Source organism: Drosophila subobscura, chromosome U, assembly GCF_008121235.1.
Source record: "Drosophila subobscura isolate 14011-0131.10 chromosome U, UCBerk_Dsub_1.0, whole genome shotgun sequence".
Lineage (NCBI taxonomy): Eukaryota > Metazoa > Arthropoda > Insecta > Diptera > Drosophilidae > Drosophila > Drosophila subobscura.
Window position 1 is genome coordinate 21860205 of NC_048534.1, and position 18511 is coordinate 21878715.

General features: G+C 42.5%; 4 protein-coding genes and 1 long non-coding RNA gene across 5 annotated transcripts; 2 read left to right on the forward strand and 3 right to left on the reverse strand.

Moving 5' to 3' along the window:
• Positions 1-277: 277 nt before the first annotated feature.
• Positions 278-3125, reverse strand: LOC117901927 (enolase). Its single transcript, XM_034812896.1, has 3 exons — positions 2970-3125; positions 1469-2192; positions 278-1396 (listed from the first exon to the last, which is right to left on the reverse strand). Exons 2-3 carry the CDS (start codon positions 2183-2185, stop codon positions 812-814), a joined length of 1302 nt encoding a protein of 433 aa, XP_034668787.1. The 5' UTR covers positions 2186-2192; positions 2970-3125; the 3' UTR covers positions 278-811.
• Positions 3126-3266: 141 nt separating this feature from the next.
• Positions 3267-4474, reverse strand: LOC117901934. Its single transcript, XR_004649345.1, has 2 exons — positions 4388-4474; positions 3267-3358 (listed from the first exon to the last, which is right to left on the reverse strand). It is a non-coding gene; the product is annotated as an uncharacterized LOC117901934 (long non-coding RNA).
• Positions 3554-4423, forward strand: LOC117901932 (exosome complex component RRP40). Its single transcript, XM_034812900.1, has one exon. It carries the CDS (start codon positions 3660-3662, stop codon positions 4284-4286), a length of 627 nt encoding a protein of 208 aa, XP_034668791.1. The 5' UTR covers positions 3554-3659; the 3' UTR covers positions 4287-4423.
• A 305-nt stretch (positions 4475-4779) lies between the features above and the next one.
• Positions 4780-5900, forward strand: LOC117901929 (dehydrogenase/reductase SDR family member 7). The gene has a single exon (XM_034812898.1). The coding sequence runs from the start codon at positions 4876-4878 to the stop codon at positions 5839-5841; it is 966 nt and encodes a 321-aa protein (XP_034668789.1). The 5' UTR covers positions 4780-4875; the 3' UTR covers positions 5842-5900.
• Positions 5901-6033: 133 nt separating this feature from the next.
• LOC117901931 (rRNA-processing protein UTP23 homolog) lies at positions 6034-7002 on the reverse strand. Its single transcript, XM_034812899.1, is given in 5 exon segments — positions 6034-6204; positions 6207-6365; positions 6368-6494; positions 6548-6748; positions 6804-7002. Coding segments are annotated over 5 exon segments (732 nt in total). The 5' UTR covers positions 6924-7002; the 3' UTR covers positions 6034-6079.
• Between the last annotated feature and the right edge of the window lie 11509 nt (positions 7003-18511).

The following is an 18511-nucleotide window of genomic DNA, read 5'->3' on the forward strand; positions in this document are numbered from 1 at the left end:
CACCTGGCGGCGCTAGTCTTCTATATTTTACATGGGAGAGACATTGGTGTTACTTGCAGTCTACTTGCTGCAAGTTCTGCCAACGGCCAACAGAGGGCGTCTAATGTATGCAGCAGACTCCCCACAGATGTTGGCACTGCTAAGAATTGCATTTTCCAGTTTTAAGTTATATTTTATTTCACAATTAACTAACAAATCTGAGTATAGCATTATTGTACACGTTGATAATTTGTGACGAGTTTTCCTTCAGTTTAGTGTATTGTTTTTCTCTGTGGGATCGACTATTGGAACACCTGGGGAGGTCATTCGCTTTATTTGAGTTGAACGAGATTTTCTGCTTAATTCTATGTCTCAACAATAATTTTGTGGGTTCTCTGTAGTGGGTGGGGGTGGGGATTGAGTGTGTATATAATTTCAAAAGAATTACAACGACTACAAATACGATATCCACGCCCTGTGCCAAGTTGTTGCGGGGTGGCGTCGGCTAACAGAATATCTGATACATGGGGATGTTTGTTTTGTTTGGTTGTTTATAAATAATGATTAGATCATGTTTTAACATTAATAATAATGTCTAATAACGAAGCATAGAGACAGCAAAACGGCATTTTGGTATTTTAATTCTGTTGCCTTTTGTGCGCCAGACACAAAAATCCAAAAAGGGGGTTGACGAGAACACGTACACCAAATATCAGCACCACCCCAGGATGGGTCTTCTCCTGCAGCTGCTGCTGATCATCATCCAGTCCAATGGTCTCGTGCTGGATTAGCGGGTGCTTTCGGTGTGGTTGGAATTTTGAAGTAGCAACGCTTACTGGGGCTTCCTGAAGCTCTTGCCGGCGAACTTGACACCGGAGCCGATCTCCTCCTCAATGCGCAAGATCTGGTTATACTTGGCCAGACGCTCGGAGCGGCATGGAGCACCGGTCTTGATCTGGCCAGTGGACAGACCCACAACCAAATCACCAATGAACGAATCCTCAGTCTCGCCGGAACGGTGAGAGACCATGGTGCCCCAGCCGTTCTTCTTGGCCAACAAATGGGCGGCAATGGACTCGGTGACGGTACCGATCTGGTTCACCTTCAGCAGCAGGCAGTTGCAGGCGCCCTTCTCGACGGCGGTGGCAATGCGCTTGGGGTTGGTCACGGTCAGATCGTCGCCGACAATCTGGATCTTGGTGTTGCTGGTCAGGTTGGTCCAGGCATCCCAGTGATCCTGGTCGAAGGGATCCTCAATCGATGTAATGGGGAACTCCTTGATGAACTCCTGGTACAGATTGGCCAGCTTGTCGGGTGTCAGCCACTGGGCCTTGTCGCTCGCGGGGTTCTTGAAGTCCAGATCGTACAAACCATCCTTGAAGAACTCAGAGGCAGCAACATCCATGCCGATTTCGATCTGTAAAGTGGAGTATACAAAGTGGAATTATAGAGATTACATTCGCAGCGCGACTATTGAGTTCTTCCTTACCTTGCCAGTGTAGCCAGCCTTGGCGATGGCATCGGTGATCAGGACGAGAGCCTCCTTGTTGGATTGAATGTTGGGGGCAAAGCCACCCTCATCACCGACAGCGGTGGCATCCAGACCGAACTTGGCCTTGATCACGTTCTTCAGATGATGGTACACCTCGGAGCCCATCTTCATGGCCTCGGTGAAGGTGGTGGCGCCGGTGGGCAGGATCATGAACTCCTGCATGGCCAGCTTGTTGCCGGCATGGCTGCCACCGTTGATCACGTTGAAAGCGGGCACGGGCAGGATGATCTCCTTGTTGCCAGCCAGATCGGCGATGTGTTTGTACAGGGGCACGTTCTTCTTGGCGGCACCAGCCTTGGCAACGGCCAGGGAAATGCCCAGAATGGCATTGGCGCCGAACTTGCTCTTGTTCTCGGTGCCGTCCAGCTTGATCATGAAGTTGTCGACAGCAGCCTGATCAACCACATCCAGATTGGCCTTGATCACCTCGGGTCCGAGGGTATCGTTGACATGGGCCACAGCCTTCAGCACGGACTTGCCATGGTAGTTAGCCTTGTCGTTGTCGCGCAGCTCCAGTGCCTCATGGACACCGGTGGAGGCGCCAGATGGCACGGCGGCACGGAACAGACCATTCTCGGTGGTCAGATCGACCTCAACGGTGGGGTTGCCACGGGAGTCGTAGATTTGACGTGCCTTGATCGCCTTGATAGTCATATTGCTGCTGCAAATGTAAGAGAGAGAGATGGGAAAAGGGTTAAACAATTGTAATCTGTGTGGTTTGTGGTGTAAAAGAAACCACAAAAATTAATTTTATTCTTAGCAAACAAAAATGTTTTGTTCCCACATCACACCATCATTGTAATGCCCTCTGGAATTGTTTTAAAAAAAGACAAGCTGACTGCCAACAGATAAGAGTTTCAAATTTGTTTGTTGGACTTTCATCATGGAATATTCCCCTAAAATTCCTACCATTTAATTTATTTAATTTTTATCAAATCTCTAATTAAAGTATTCTAAAATTGTTAAAAGTCATCAACACGGGCGGCATTTTGCTCGGAAACGCAAAGAAAATGTATTTTCTACTCAGCGGGAGAACAACGCAGCGCAGCACTGAGCGCTTCTCTGTATGACCTCTAAGCAGCTTTTAAAGGTCACTCGCAAAGTACGCAAAAAACCACAGCCGGAATACGTGTAAAAGTTGCCCAGACAAAAAGCGAAAGTACACGATTTGTGGAAATAACTGCAATAAACATTATTTGTCATTGTTTTAGTTTCAATTAAATCGACGAAAAACGCCTGCAGCAAAGCAAGGGAGCGGCTCTTGAAAATTTTGCACAGACATTTTTGTTAGATAATCGCAGGGGCTTTGCGGCAGAGAAATCTTTGCATTTGCACTACAATTTGATTAAAAAACTGATGGAAGCAATTAAAACGCACTTGGCATATCAAATTATTAAATATTATTAATCACACACACACGCAGCACACTAGTACATACCAAGAACTTTTAAATTTGAGAAATTTAAATCCAGATGATAGCGATTCTATAGAGCTTCCGGCGTTGCTGGCTGCTTTGCTAATGAAAGCTGTGGACGTGAAAACGACTGTGGAAGCCGCCTTCGCTGCCGAGTCTCGCTGCTCCCCTAGAGTGGGGCCAGCAGCGGAGAGCGCCACGTAAAGCTAATAAGCTCGCCATTGCTGTTGGGAGCCGATTCTGGTGGTTGGTTGAGAGAGAGAAATCGCTGTCGCTCTCTATATGTATGCGTCTCCAGGTGCTGCGCCGGCTAAACTTTTTTGTGGCGGGGGGTGAACTGTGCTTTCCTTTGGGAGAATTGACCTTCGCACAAGGTTAGACGCACAGGGGTTTGCGATGGCATATAGGCCAAACTGCAAGAGAAAGTTTTGATAACAAATTATAGTAGAAACTAGAAAATGAATGTGCAAATGTCATACCCCACCATGTAGGGTATCAAATTTGCTAAATATTAAAAAAAAATATATTTTGTGACCTAACAGCTGATCTTACATGCACTGTTAACTAACATTTGCGGTACCAGGGCTACCAAGCTGTTTTCTCAAGCAGTGCTGCAAAACGCGCCACCTTGTGGCCATATGTTTCAAACGACACACGCGGCCGGCTTTTGTTTTGGATTTAAAACGCTGAATTTAAGAAAAAACTACTGATAAAATGGACAGCGGCAGCGCAATTGTAATGCCTGGAGAACGCATCACCAGGATAGAGGAGGTGGCCAAGGAGAAGCGCGTAATACTGGGACCAGGACTGCGGCGACTGGACGATACAGTGGTGGCCAGCAAAGCGGGTCCCCTGCGTCACAAGGAGCCCAACACGTTCTGGATCGACAACTATCAGAGACGCTACGTGCCCGCTCGAGGGGACCTGGTGCTGGGAATTATCAAAGGCAAGGCGGGGGATCTGTACCGCGTTGACATTGGCTCGGCGGACATTGCTTCCATTCCGTATCTGGCCTTTGAAGCGGCCACCAAGAAGAACCGGCCCGACCTAAATCCGGGCGACATCATCTACGCGCGTGTGCTCAACGCCAGTGCAGACATCGAGCCGGAGCTGGTGTGCGTCAACTCGAATGGAAAGCGCGGCAAACTGGGCCTCCTCGCCGATGGATTCTTCTTCAAATGCACCCTCAACCTGGGACGTCTGTTACTGCGCGAGAATTGTCCGGCACTGGCTGCACTTACCCGCGAACTGGCCTACGAGATCGCCATTGGCGTCAATGGGCGCATCTGGGTCAAGGCGAATTCCCTGCGCGAGACAATGGCTCTGTCAATGCAATACTGACGCTGGAGCAGGCGGGCTACACGGAAATCGACAAAATCTGCGACAGTCTGGGCGATGTGCTGCAGGCTTAGACTCCATCAATAAATCTTTAGTTTACTTACATTTCCAAAAAAAAAAACGAGCAAATTTTTTAAGTATTTTCCAGACGTCTTGACTTTTATGTAAAAGGAAAGCCTTCGGGCAGTCGGAGATGAGCAATTGTGTGACTGCATGGGATTAGATCACGTTATAAGCGTTTGATATTTATTTCATGCAATTTTTTCCAGAAAAGTTCGAAAACTCTGCATTAATAACCATTAGCTATTTGCGAACTGCATTTAACATGCCAACGGGAAAACAATTATATTGTGCACCAGCATACAAAATCACATAATTAACACCACACAAAAGTCACTGCATCATCTCTGGCAACCCACACCGGAGCAATCTTTCCCCATCGCATGGGCATGTTAATGAAACGGTATTAGTGCGAAACAGCTGATCTGGGTCTTATCTGTGCGGTTCCCCTCACAAAAGAGGAGTCGAAACTTTTGCTTTGCAGTTGATTATATTACGGCAAAGTGCAAAGGTAGCAAAAGCAGCGTGCACAATGAGCTTCCTGGAGTTCCTGCTGATCCTGCTGGTGGCGTACTATGTGATCTATGTGCTGCTGTGGATCGTGCTCGACTGCAATGTGGCCCTGTGGATCAAGTCAAAGTTTGGCGTTTCGCTGTCGTCGATGCGCGGCCAGGTGGTGTGGATAACGGGCGCCTCCAGCGGCATTGGACGCTCCCTGGCCCTGAGCCTGGCCCGCCATGGCGTTCGCCTGGTTTTGAGTGCCCGACGGGTGGAGCAGCTGGAGGAGGTGCAGAAGGAGTGTTTGGCAGCTGCTCGCGGACTGTTGGCTACCAAGGATGTGCTCATTCTGCCCATGGATATGCTGCAATTGCAGCGGCACGAGTCCAATATCTTTGATGTGCTCAACCACTTCGATCGCCTGGATGTGCTGGTGAACAATGCGGGCAGATCGCAGCGCGCCAGCTGGACGGACATTGAGATCGAGGTGGATCGGGAGCTGTTCGAGTTGGACGTCTTTTCCGTGGTCCATCTCACGCGTCTGGTGGTGCGCTACTTCGTCGAGCAGAACGGTGGTCGTGGCCATGTGGCCGCCACTTCCAGCATCGCCGGTTTCGGTCCTGTGCCCTTCTCGGCCACCTATTGTGCGGCCAAGCATGCCCTGAACGCCTATCTGCTGTCCCTGAAGCTGGAGATGCGCAAGCTGGACGTGACCATCTTCGCCCCTGGGCCCATTGCCACGGACTTCCTGCAGGAGGCGTTCACGGGCGAGCAGGGCGCCAAGTTGGGAAAGAGTACGGCCAATCAGAAGCGGATGACAGCGGAGCGCTGCGGCGAACTCTTTGCCGTCGCACTGGCCAACAAGATGGATCTTACCTGGTGTGGCCTCTTCCCCGTCAACCTGCTGGCCTACTGCGCCCGCAATCCCACGCTGACCAAGATCCTCGGCCAGTTTATGACCGAGCAGACGCTCAACAAGATTCGCGAGGGTAAATTGTGAGCTGCGGCGTTGCCCATCTCGGTGCTCAGTCATCTTTTATACATGTACAGTGTTTAATTATTTAAACAATATATGCAAATGTACACAAAGATAAAGTGGAATTGCGTTTGTTTGCTGATCATCCACTACAAAACACGGCCTCAACTTGGATTCCCTTGTTTTGGTTGCAAAACGCACTATGGACAAGATTTCTTCACATTTTATCTTGCTTTAATCACATAAACAACTATTCTAAGAGCTAATCTTTCCCAAGCGCTGCCTTGACATGGGCAGGGATCTTGACACGTTTCCGTTTCGCTTTTGTCAGCGCCGTTTGTTCTACGCCTTGTAGCGGCGGTTTGCTCTTTTCCTTTTTGCTCTTTTGCAGGACAGCGGATTGGGATTCTTGGGTCCCTTGCGTTTTGTTGAACTGCTGGTGGTAGCCTCTGCTGGCTTCAGGCCCTGCTTCTCCTTCATGTAGTCAATCTTTGCGGCATGCTTGCCCAGCATGAGGTCCTTGGCCTGTTTTAGCACCCACTTTTTGATGCCTTTGAGGGCGCCTCGAGCACAGGTGTGGCTTTGTGCAAATAGAGCAGGCAGCGTCCGGGAATCTTGCGCAGACTCTCCTGCAGAAGGCGATCCTGGGAGGCGACTATGTAGCGATTGTCCTTGGTCTGTCGGGAAGAGTGGGATTAGTTGGTGACTCGTTAGTTCTCCGAAATCTTACCATTGATTTGATGCATTCAGCGGTTGCCACAGGCTTGCCCTCGTGTCCGCATTTGTGCACATGGAACTTCTTGACAATCGTTGTGGCCCCTGTCAAGGGTGCGCCCAGTGCCTCCGCCTCGAGGATCACACACTGGGTGGTCAGCAGCTTGGCACTGCATTGGAAATACTTCCTTATCTGCTCGTCAATGCCAATTTTGTGCTGAAATATGTAAATTGTATTAAAATATTCAACAAGTTTGGTCTCGATTCCTCACCAGCAGCGCCGCCTGGCAGAACGTGGCATCCACCAGCACCTGGTAGGGTTCCCGATAGTCAAAGTTGGTGGCGAAAAACACCAAAGTCTTGTGAGACTTTTTGAATCTGGATATTTTCATTGTTTAATTGAATTTAATTAAAATTAACTATTGCTTTGTACGAATTTGTCCAGTTTTTCCAGGGCACCAGACCCTTAGAAATATACCAAAATATGCCGCAAATGTTGTTAATATACCGCAAATATACCAAAACAATTAATTTAATATACCATGGCCCTGGGTGATGAGTGAAATAACTTAGCCCACTTAAGCCCCTTTACTTAAACAGCTGAACTTCTAATGTTGAATCGTGAATATGATACCGATTGTACATTGTACTTGTTGCCTGCCTTTGCTTTCAATTTACTTAGAAAATACAAATTACCTCAATAGATTTCACTTAAACTGTCCGATAAATGTTCAAGTGGCTAATATTCATGAGTAAATTGATATACCCAATAGTCGACAACCGGTTAAGCATTCTCCGTCCATTATCGTAAATCATATTTCTCGATTTTGATATTCGGCTTAATATTACAAACCATTTATGACTCTCAGCACTGAAAACATAATTTTTTCCGAAAGATCAATAAATTTTCTACATAACTGACTAATTTGAAAACTCCTTTTTATTGAATTTTTGTTAAATACGCTTTCAACAGAAAATGTCAGTAGACATGGAAATTGTTACAAACATTTTTTTGCGATCTTTTAGTGCGATAAGTTGCGACATCAAAATAACAGTGTGCTTAGCTGCTGGAAAATTTTGAAACTGCCAGCTATTGGCGCCTAGTGGCACTGTAATCTGCATTGCATTTTCAACCCCCTTTTGCACTTTCACCCTCTCACTCGGGCTATTACGCGTTTTGTTTTCGTTTCCTTTTTTCCATTCCATGCAGTATTGTAGTTCCTATTTTATTTGTATTTTTACTGCAGTTGCGGGCACAACAAGTAGCGAAAAGACAAGCGGCCGCATATTTTTGGATGCATATTTTTAATATACTGTGTAAGTTGAAGTTTATTTTGAGCAGAAAGTGTTTAAGTGAAGGCTTCAAGGCTCGTGCGGTCAAAGGTTAATCGTGAATGGTTAATGCAATTTAATTATTGTAAGTGCTGTGTTTAAGGTGACTTTTAGAGACCTCTTTGAACCCTGCTGCCGTGCGTATATGGATTAATCATATGAATATCAAATGTCTATATAGCAGTGTATCGTACAGTAAGATCTCCCTTGAACGGCCATCAACAGTTGGTGCAGGCAGACACGTTCGACTTCCACAGGGTCGGATATGGATTATTCATGGGAGTATCAGCTCTGAAGATGGTTTATTCATACAATATCAAATGTCTGCGTACTCGTACATAGTGTAATAAATACAGTGCAAGCTCTCTTCAGCGGAATATAAATTTTCCATTGACTGCAAGTTCTCTTCCAGGAACAGGATATCCCTTGTTCGTTTGTTTTGGTTCAGCAACAGACTTTTAGGGTTGGTCATGGGATAGATTCGAAACAAAGTTTCCCCAAAGCAGCTGTCAGTTTATGGAAGGTTCTAAATTGTCCAGCATTGACTGTAAAAGTTTCCGCTTGCAATTTGCATTTTATTTTGTTTCTTTGTTTTGCTGTTTTTGTTCTAACTTTGTAAATGCAATTTGCAAAATATACTTCCAAGGTCTTTCCCACAATAATTATACTCCATCTGTCTCTTTCGCTATATTCTATCGCACTCTATCTGCATATTTCTGTCTTGTGCTCGACTCAACCGAATTGGCATTCAATTGGCATTGCAGTGGGACTTTGGCAGTAAATCTCTCTAGTTATTTTTTGTTCCTATGATAAGCTATATCGGTCAAGTTTGAGCATAATGTCATGCCGATAAAGCGACACACATGCATCATCCATGCAGCCCCAGCAGCTGCTGGCTGGATCTATTACTTTTTTTTCTGTTCTTTGCCGCGGCGTCTTTTAATCTCCGAAGGTTGAGTGCCATTGACAGCTGCTGACTGGAGGTCGAGTGCAATCACCTCAACTCAGTGTAGGATCATCATCATCATCATCATCGATTTCCACCACTTTACAGTTTATTCTTACAGTTTATTCAACTCGATTCGATGAAGAGCAGCAGCACGCAGTCTTATAGGAATTGAAACAATGAAATGACCAAAAGAATATATTTTCATATTCATATGCAAGCGATCCATTGTAAGCTGAGCCGCGTCTTCCTTTCAGAACACACCTTTCGATAGTACAATATACGAGAACATGGCATCGTAAAGTATGGTCATGCCTCGCGTGTCTCGAATTCTAATTTCTCTCCTCTTTCTGTTCTGTTCTTTGCGGGTTTCCGGTGGCTTTCTGGCCGACGCTCTGTTGTTGGCTTTTGTCTGTTTTTGGTGGGTGGAAAGAAAGTGACGCATGGGTTTTGGGCCTAGAGATGGTACTTTGATTGAGGGAGGAAGTGCTACTTCGGTTAGGAAAAACCAAAAATGTAAGTCGCTTTGTTGGTTGGATAGTAATTGTAGTTGAAGGTTCGTTTAATGTGGTTTTGGGGAAGCATAAAAAGGCATATTGAATGTGCATGAATCATTCTTTGGTTAACTGGACGAAGGCATGTTTAGTTCTGTACTTTTTTTAACTTTTAGAATACTTGCATTGGAAGACTATTGAAAATATCTAAATAATTTCTGGCTATATAGAATGCATTTTTATAGATAAAGATTAGTTCATAAACTGTTGGCTAAAAGAATGCCAATAAATGTACTTCCTTTGCTCCTAAAACTATTTTTAGTGAATATTTTATTTTTTTCCAATTTCCTTGTACATATATGTATTTTCCTCTGCACTTTAGTTTGCTTGTACTTTTCCTATGGATCGCATCTCTGCACTTAAATTTCTTAGTACTTTTCCTATGGATCGCATCTAAGTTTGCATTATTACACGCTTAATTATACCCTCACATGAAAGTCGGACTCTAATAATACTCGATTTCACTTTTCATTGTATAACTGCTGCTTGTGAAAAAAGCGTAATTATAGTACAAGTTTTCATTGCTCATTTGCAATATTTTTACTTAGTTGGGTGCTTAGTTTTGGTTTGCTTAATTTCCAGCAAATAAAATCCCATCGCTAGATGGTGAACTATATACCAAAATTGATTCCATTCAGCTGTGGTCCGGTTCGCTCCCGTCTGTCTACGTTACCATCGTCATGTACGCCCCGGAGTGGAATCTTCCAGCCGAGATCTCTGATACGATCATTAAACGTTTGATGGGGAGATGGGAGCAGACCAAAATGCTAAGCAGAGAGGTAGCATGAGGCCGGCTTCACTTCACTTCGCTTCATTTCATTTATTCATTCATTGGATTCATTCATATTTAACTAACGTCACGCCAAATGGGCTTGCCCCCGAGTACGTTACCGCTCGCCCATCGCGCTGTGGAACCTGCAATGGTGTGCATGCCAATCAGGCACAGAGTCTTCCAAGACAGTAGCAGACTCAGTGCCCTGTACCGGACCCATTCCCAATACCAGACTCTTCCTATGATCCCTTTCCTCCCCGCCCGATCAGCCTTAATTAGTTGCCAAATGGAGGGGAGTCCGATTCCAGTCCGTGTGCTGTACGTAAGCCGATTTGGCGCTGGATATGGATATATATAAATATCTTTATAGTATATATTTATATCTCATTAGCAAAACATTTGGCGTCCAAAGTGGACTTTTAATAATGCGATTTTATTTTCTTGCGATTTCTGGCCCGGCATAAAGAAAGACTTCACTTCGCAGGTTCGTTTGCTCATTGCTGGATGATTCTTCTATTTTTTGTGTGTTCTCACTTTGTTGCTTTAGAAATTTGTTTATTCTGCTATGCTATCATCTTGGAATTTTTGTTTTGACTAAAGCTCTCTAGTGTAAAAGTGTCGCGCTGGAAAAAATGAAATGATCATGAACCCAGATGTTGACCCTTTGTTTAGAGCACAGATTTTTGCACTGATTCGAGGGGTAAGTTTTCTAATTTGGTTGGGTTCATTTTGCGACGCACACGCTCTATCTTCATGTTATGTCCCACCGATGGTTATCAAGGTTTTTATATTATACTTTTGGAATCTACAGTGCTTTGTATAAATTGTATACAGATCCTACATGGATTGCGAAGAATCCAAAGATTTTGTCACCTCTAGGCGGTGACACGTGTTGCCTAATCAGCTGTCTCGGTCTCGGGCTTATACTCGCAGCAGGAATCAACAGCCCCTTGATGACGATCATCATCATCATCCCGTCAACGTGATCTCTGCTTGCGTAGTTTCGCCTCCGACGACAAAGTGTAATTTGTTCGTTAGCTTTCAGTGCATTAAAGCTTAAGTTGTCAACCGAATTGTATAAGCAAATAGGTTTCCAACTCAATCAAATCAGCTGAATGGATTCGGGGCCCTTCTGATATGGTTTAGACGGTTGACAGGTTCTTGGAGAGAACTTTAGTCCCTTAGTGAGATTCCCACTAAATTCTATTCCTATATAAGTCAAGGGCTTCCAAAACATATATATAATTGGGTTAACAATTTCTTGTTTTTGCTTGAGGTAAATAAACCTCTAAAAACGTTGTAAAGTTCATTTTTGTAAACAACTTTAATGACTCAAATAATAACAAAAACAAATTTTGTTCTGTAGTAATAATTTAATCAGGTAATAATGCAAAACATGAAAGTCTTTTAATTAGCTTTTACAAGGTGTAAATATACTCAAGTTTTTTTTAAATTTTGCATAAACAAAGAGCTACTTTTTCCTTAGGTGTTTATAGTTTCAAAGACAAGGACGTTGAGGAAAAATATCCCTAAAAAGCACGCTTACTTAAGGCAAACCAAAACAATTTATTTTGTATGTAGATCTAATCAGCACTGCGAAATAATCTTTTTAAATATATACGCAAATTTGTGTAATTTTTTTCAACAATTTCCGGAAATTCCTTTGTACACTCAAACGAGATTTCAAACGCATTTAAAAAATGTTTTACCAAAAACGTTTAAGGTGTGACTATTTTAAAACCGCAATGCACTCTCCCAGCGTGATTCACCCAAGCCAGAGATTGAAGCAACTCCCACAAGATCTTTGAGTTATTTTATTTTTTCCAGCGACAATTACTCGAGGGGGAAAAATATCGTGACGTTGTCTCGCGAGTGGCGAATTAGAAATTCAAATTCAGCTCTCACACATACAAACTCACACGTTGCATTCGGAGGGAATCCACGTAACTGAGATAAATCATCTGAAGAGGATTGAGTAATATTTCGATCTAGGCGATAAACGAGTAACACTTCATTTGGCCAAAGTTCGTGGGAATCGCTGCAAATGTTGGGTAGTTGGGGGGGAGCATACGCAATTGGTAGCCTAATCATTTGATATACAAAGAATGGGAATATTATCTACCACATCGTTTATTATCATCACCGGCATCATCGCTTGGAAAAACCACATAATTGGGGAGGGAGCTGATAAACAGGGCAAATATCTGCATTATCTGCCGGTGAATTGCTATCTTGTGTTGACCCATTCAATGACGCTTATCTCCCGCCTGTAGCTGGCAAATTAATTACTCGCATTCCCTCCTCCGTTGGCATCTAAGGCTAGATATCGAAACATCCACATCCAGAACTGAACTGCGCCATTTATCCAAGCTGTGGGTTACAATTGCTCGGTTCACGAACCCAACTCAATCACCATAATTAGATGCTATAAAAATCGATGGGCCGACCTAATGGCTGGCTTTAGATTCGACCGATAGAGCTCCATCCGGCTTGCAGATCACGTTATTATCAATTATCAACACAAAATGCTTATACGACACGTTGAACGCGATTTGCCTGTCGTCTAATTGCCAGTTAGGGAATTGGCTGTCTATCTCGTACAATGTTAGTATTCGGGATGAGAATAGAACCAGTCATCGATAGATAGATGGAGAGCTGAAAGCGGCAAGGGCTAGGCTAGAGGGCAACGGCTAAAGGTTTGGTTCTTGAGATGCGCCCAGGTGCTATTGGGTGCTATGGGGTGCTAGGGTAGGGCTTAAAGTTGTACCCTGAACCAAGATCAAATCTTTGAGTAATTCGTGTCAGGAATTGATTGACTGATTGATTGGTTACGCAAGTTTATCGGCTTAAAGGGATTGTTTGGGCCGGAGTGAGCAGCATTTTAAAGATGATTAAATGGATCCAATATGCTTTGCATTCCATGTTGTCAATGTGTCAATGGGTGATATGGAAAATATTTGTACGATTGTTTATAAAAGAGAACGTTATTGGCACCTCTCTGAGAATCTACACATAAGATGCGCAATTAGTATAAATTGAGAATTTTATATTGTTTAAAGGAGAGCAGAACAGCATCAGAAAATGAATTAAATTAATTTAAAATACTTGGCTATCTAGTCTTACCTACAATTATACAAAAGATAACATATAAATAGAAAAAGTATCTTAGTTTTATAGAACCCATTAAAAAACCAGTAAAAGTGATAAATTTAACCTATAAGAGGAGTTCACCATGCATTCCCCACCAATTATCCAATTCCAACTAAATTCCTTAACGAACTGCCAATTTCAGTAAATTCCGCCAAACCCCTATTCGATGCGAAACCCTCTTCAAACCCTAGAATTAAAGGGCCATTAAAGGGCTAGAGCTAATTGCTGACAGACAACAATTGATTTATTTATAACACAAGTTTCCGATTCAACCCACAATAAAACCCAAATAGCACTTAATAGCCAATCAGTCTTCCAATACCCAGAGCACAATAAGAGATTTTCCATATCACAGGAAATTTAGTTGCAGAAACCGCAGAGTGAATCACTGAAAGAAAGACAATTGCGAATCCAATATGCAAGCGACGTCACCAGGGAAACTTGTGCCAAACCACGCACGGAGCTAAGCCCCAAGAAACGGCGAGAATTACCCAAGAGAGAGCAGCTTACCCGTTTAAAACAGCTAACGGTACCAATATGGAGGTCAGGGCCTGGTAATTTACACTGCATTACAACAATACAAAAACCCACCGCCTAACGTAATGTAAAAACGTAAGCTGCCGGCAAGAGAGCGAAACGATTCAAAGAGAGAGAGAGAGAGAGTCAACAGCGTGCGCGAGGGAGAGAACCCAAACGAAGCGTGAGAGCAAGCGATCATCAGCTGTGTGCTGGAGCAGCTGTTGTTGGAGCTGGTTGGGGTCTGGTCTTATAAGAGCCGTGGGGAGAGCACTTTACCGTTTATTTGAGGCGAGCGTCGCGTTTGGTGCGCACGTGTAAACGAAACAGTAGCGCTAAAGGGGGAGACCCAAGAAGCAATAAAGTAAAGCAACATCGAAAAAAAATAGTATATAATGTACAGTGGCGTGGCTGACAAATACAAAAGAAACAATTGAAATTAATTTACGCGCCGCTGCCCATCTGCATAAGTTCAATGAAGGAGGCAAAAGCAGAGTAAAACAAAGCCTCGCAAACATACAGTGAGTCGGTCGTTGTCCCTCTCGTTTCCACCCAAGTGAATGTCAGTCCGAAAAGGAAGAAAGTGCAACAAAAAATCGAATTCAATTACACAAAAATAAAACCAAGCCGCAATTGATATACAGAAGAATCCGAAAACAATCGCGTGTTTGTGCAAATCAAAGAAAAAAGTTTCCATTGGGCTCAAGTTTTCTTAAAGTTTCCCAGTGGATGTGTTTTCATTCATGAATTGCGTTCTGTGTCGATGCTTTTCAACTTGTCAATTGCTACGTCGCATTGCCTTGGTCCATATGCGTACTCGCATTCTGCGTCTCAAAAAGAAGAATATTATTAGTAACTATAGCAACGGCATTAGTCACAAGAAGAAGAAACTTTCAACAACAAAGACCAGCTAAAGCATCGAATCGAGACGAAACGAAAGAAAGAAGAAAGAACTTTCCGAGCGCATCGCGTGTGTGAGAATCGTCATTCGGGAGCGCAGTCAACAGGTTCGTTAACATTACCCAACCTCTGACCCACTAACAGAAGAGGGAGTGTGAGAATGTAGAAGAGTTTAAACGAAAAAGCGAGAAAGGCAGGCGGAGAGTTGTGTGCAGGAGAGGGGATAACGAAAGCATACGTATGAGAGAGCACTCCTGTCCGACCCGTATGACACTTACTGGCAGTTTGGTCAGGGTGAACATTGGATACTCCGAAATAATAAATTGTTTCTTGGAAGAAAGAGTTCTTAGGTTTTATTGCTTGTAGGTAGAAGAAGGTAAAACAAGACGCAAGGAAAATAACTGAAGTTGGAGGACATAAAATAAATGTTGTGCTTTTTACTTCTAAGCTTAACAAAGAAGACGACTGAATGAAAGAATATACAAATAAATAAATAAAAGGCTTTCCAAAAATCCAATGAAGTTAACTGCAACTAGTCTTCAAATCATCTGCTTTCCATATAAACTGCTTTCACTTGTAAAGTGCATTGGCTTGCAAGCCACAAAACAGCTGATTTCAAAGCGATTCACTGCCTGGTGTTATATTTAACAAGCATTGTATTTTAATTCCTAAATGCTAAACAATTTCAGACATACGTCTCCGGCTTTTTTAATTATTCAACAATCAAATTAGTCATATTTTCTTGCCCGCATAGCAAGTAGTTGCGTCTCACAGTGCAGTGAATACTAAGTGAGTGCCATATGGCTATGAAATGCCTGCTGCACATGTGTTCTTTGGGCAAACGATCAAAGGGGAAGAAAAAGCTTCTATGCTCTCTCTCTCTCTATCTGCCACTCTCACTCTTTGTTTTAGACAGAACTTGAAAATGTAGGCCACAGTGCTACTACGCGTACAGTGGAGATCGACGCGATTAAGCGATCTCTGACTGGTGGGCACACATTTCCAGTTATATCATTCGATCTGGTGCTTTGCTTAACGTATTCATGACTCGGCCTGCTGGGACATGTGCATTGAATTACAATTTACAATTTGTTGCGGGAGTTGCAGGCGCACTTCTAGCCATCACTGTGTTGTGGGCATAATAATCCCCCCATGAGAACTCTCGGAATGCAAATCGCAGTTAAAATTTATACAGTTTTGTGGCTAATCTAAAATGTGTTAGTAATTAGGCGCGGAAGCGGTTAAGATAATTATTTTTGACAGGGATGCCTACTTCAGCTAATTATAGCCCCCTTTTAAATTTATATAAAATGCAAATTAACGTTTAGCTAAACTTTAGCAGTATGTGCCTCTGTAGCGGATCCAGCTCTAAAGTAGCTTCATTTCCCCTTTAAATTCCCACTCAAATCATCTTAATTTTCATCAATTTTGCCTCATTACGTGTTCTCGCATACCATACCTTTACGGATTGTAAATACAAATGAAAACAAATTGAGAACGAATATCCAATACACAAAACCATATACAAAGGAACAATACATATCATATATCATATACAGACCGAATATAGCGGTCATTGGCTGACTGATGGATCGACTACTCAATCAACAATCGTGTTGTATACAAATGTGAAAAGAGAGAAGAGCTGAAAAATATTTGCCTACCAGAAAGCCAAACAAACATTTTTTTGCCGGCTACTGCGACATTTCATGGAAAGAGTTCTTTTGAGTCAGCCTCTACAGTCACGCCCACCGCTTGCGCATACATATTTATGTATTATATATACAAATGTATGCGTATAGCAATGCCCTGATCCGTGCTGACCACGTGCTGACCCTGACAATGTCACTTTTCCCTATCGCTATCCAAATGTGACTCTTGGGGTCGTATTTCTCGTACTACTCGTAAAAATATGCTTCTCAGTTTTATTTTATCGTGCTTTCTGAAACGATCAATTGCCTCATTCTATTGTACGTTACCGAGTAGTACCTACTCTTTTTTTCCAGTAGTATTATTTTTTGTGCTGTGTTCTGAAGTGGTTTCATGTTCTCTCAAAGTTTCGTGACTTTAATGGAAATGGCGATCGTTTTTTTAGTTTTTTTTTCTTCTGTGAGTTTTATGTATTTGCATGTCAAAACAGCAGACGGCAGCAAGTGAGTAATTTGCATTGACTGAGTGAGTTATGGGCCAGGCCGTGAGTGTCCAAAGGTCCCAGCCACAACCTACCTTTGACAGTTCGTTGTTGAGAGTTTGCCAAAATTTAAATTACATTTACTTGCAGTTAGTTGTTTCGGTTCGGTGCTTCTGAACTACTTTTGATAGCAATTTTGCGATTTTTTAGTTGGTAATTATATGGCATGTGCGCAACATAAATCTTATAATGTCAGGGATATTTTTTAATGAACTAAATGGCAGTCGGACATTTATATAAAAGCTTTATAAGTCTGCTATCTGCTCTTTAAGATCTGCTTTAATGCCATAGCTCAAAGGTTTATTAATTTATGTACATGAATCATTTTAAAACTTCACTTAAAGTACACCACTTGTCCAACTTAAGAACGGAATAATCCCACAACTTTTATCAGATATTCCTAAGAGCCAATGTAACCTATCCATCAAGTTTTGTCTCAATAATTTATACAATTCACTCTTTCAGAGTAAATAATCTTTCAAAGCAAAGCCATTCCTTTCACGTAACATTCTCATTCATTCAGCATTCTTTCAGTTTCGTATACACATAAACATACGTATATACTCGTTTGGATATTTACATATTTAAATAATTATGTCATACAGCCAGCCAACACCATAAATTGATCAGCAATTGTCGTGCCCTGCCCCAATCAATGGAATATAACGCCGACACAGACTCAATGAAACTGCACTCGAAATGCACTCGAAAGAGTTCTATTTGTATCAAGATCATACCAGACTTGATCTTGATTTGATTTTTGGCTAATTTTCGGTCTCTAAAAAAAATGATTTTGCAGCTTTTTTGTGACTTGTTTTATTTTTATTTGTTGATTTTGGTGTATTTCTTGTAAACTGGTTTTCTCGGTCTTTGCCTACTTTTGAGTTTGACATTCTACTACTGAGGGGCAGCCGGCCCGCCAGACACCAACCTCCTTACATCAAAGTCAATATCAGTTTAACCACTCGTGGAGTTGTTTGGCAAACATCAACACAAAAAAATATCTAAACTTGGCAAAAAAAGAGACATGCGAGCATAGTGAGAAATGCTGTAAAAGATGTAAAACGACTTTAAAGCATTCTGTGGCGGTAATTGGCGTAGTTTTGTGGACAGACTTATCGGCGGTGTAGCCTAGATCTTTGGTTGAATGACACTTCGAAGGCCTTTTCTTAATAAAAAAATACTACTGGAAATATGATATTTAATGGAAAATATTTATCTTACACGAATTTGGGATGGTTTTTTCCTCTAGTTCTTCAGATACAATTACATGTTTTCCACCACTTTCTTGTTTACTTTTCCATTAGGCCAATCCATTTCCTACACTATTTTCTGATAGTTTTCTTTTCTGGCAACAAATTTTCCATTTTCTTTTCTTGTGCTCTAAAAGTACCAGTATCCCAGTATTAAACAAAATTTGTCAGACTTTAAACACACAAACAAAGTTTTAGAGCATTTCTTTATTTAGTATTGCCAAGTTTTTGTTTACTTAATTTGTTTGAGCGTAAGCCTCGAACCTGACCTATGTCAAGGTTTTGACAAATTAACAGACCTTAGCTAATCGGACAACAAACAACCGTATATCTGTCGCCGTCCTAATTAATATTCAACAGCTAAAT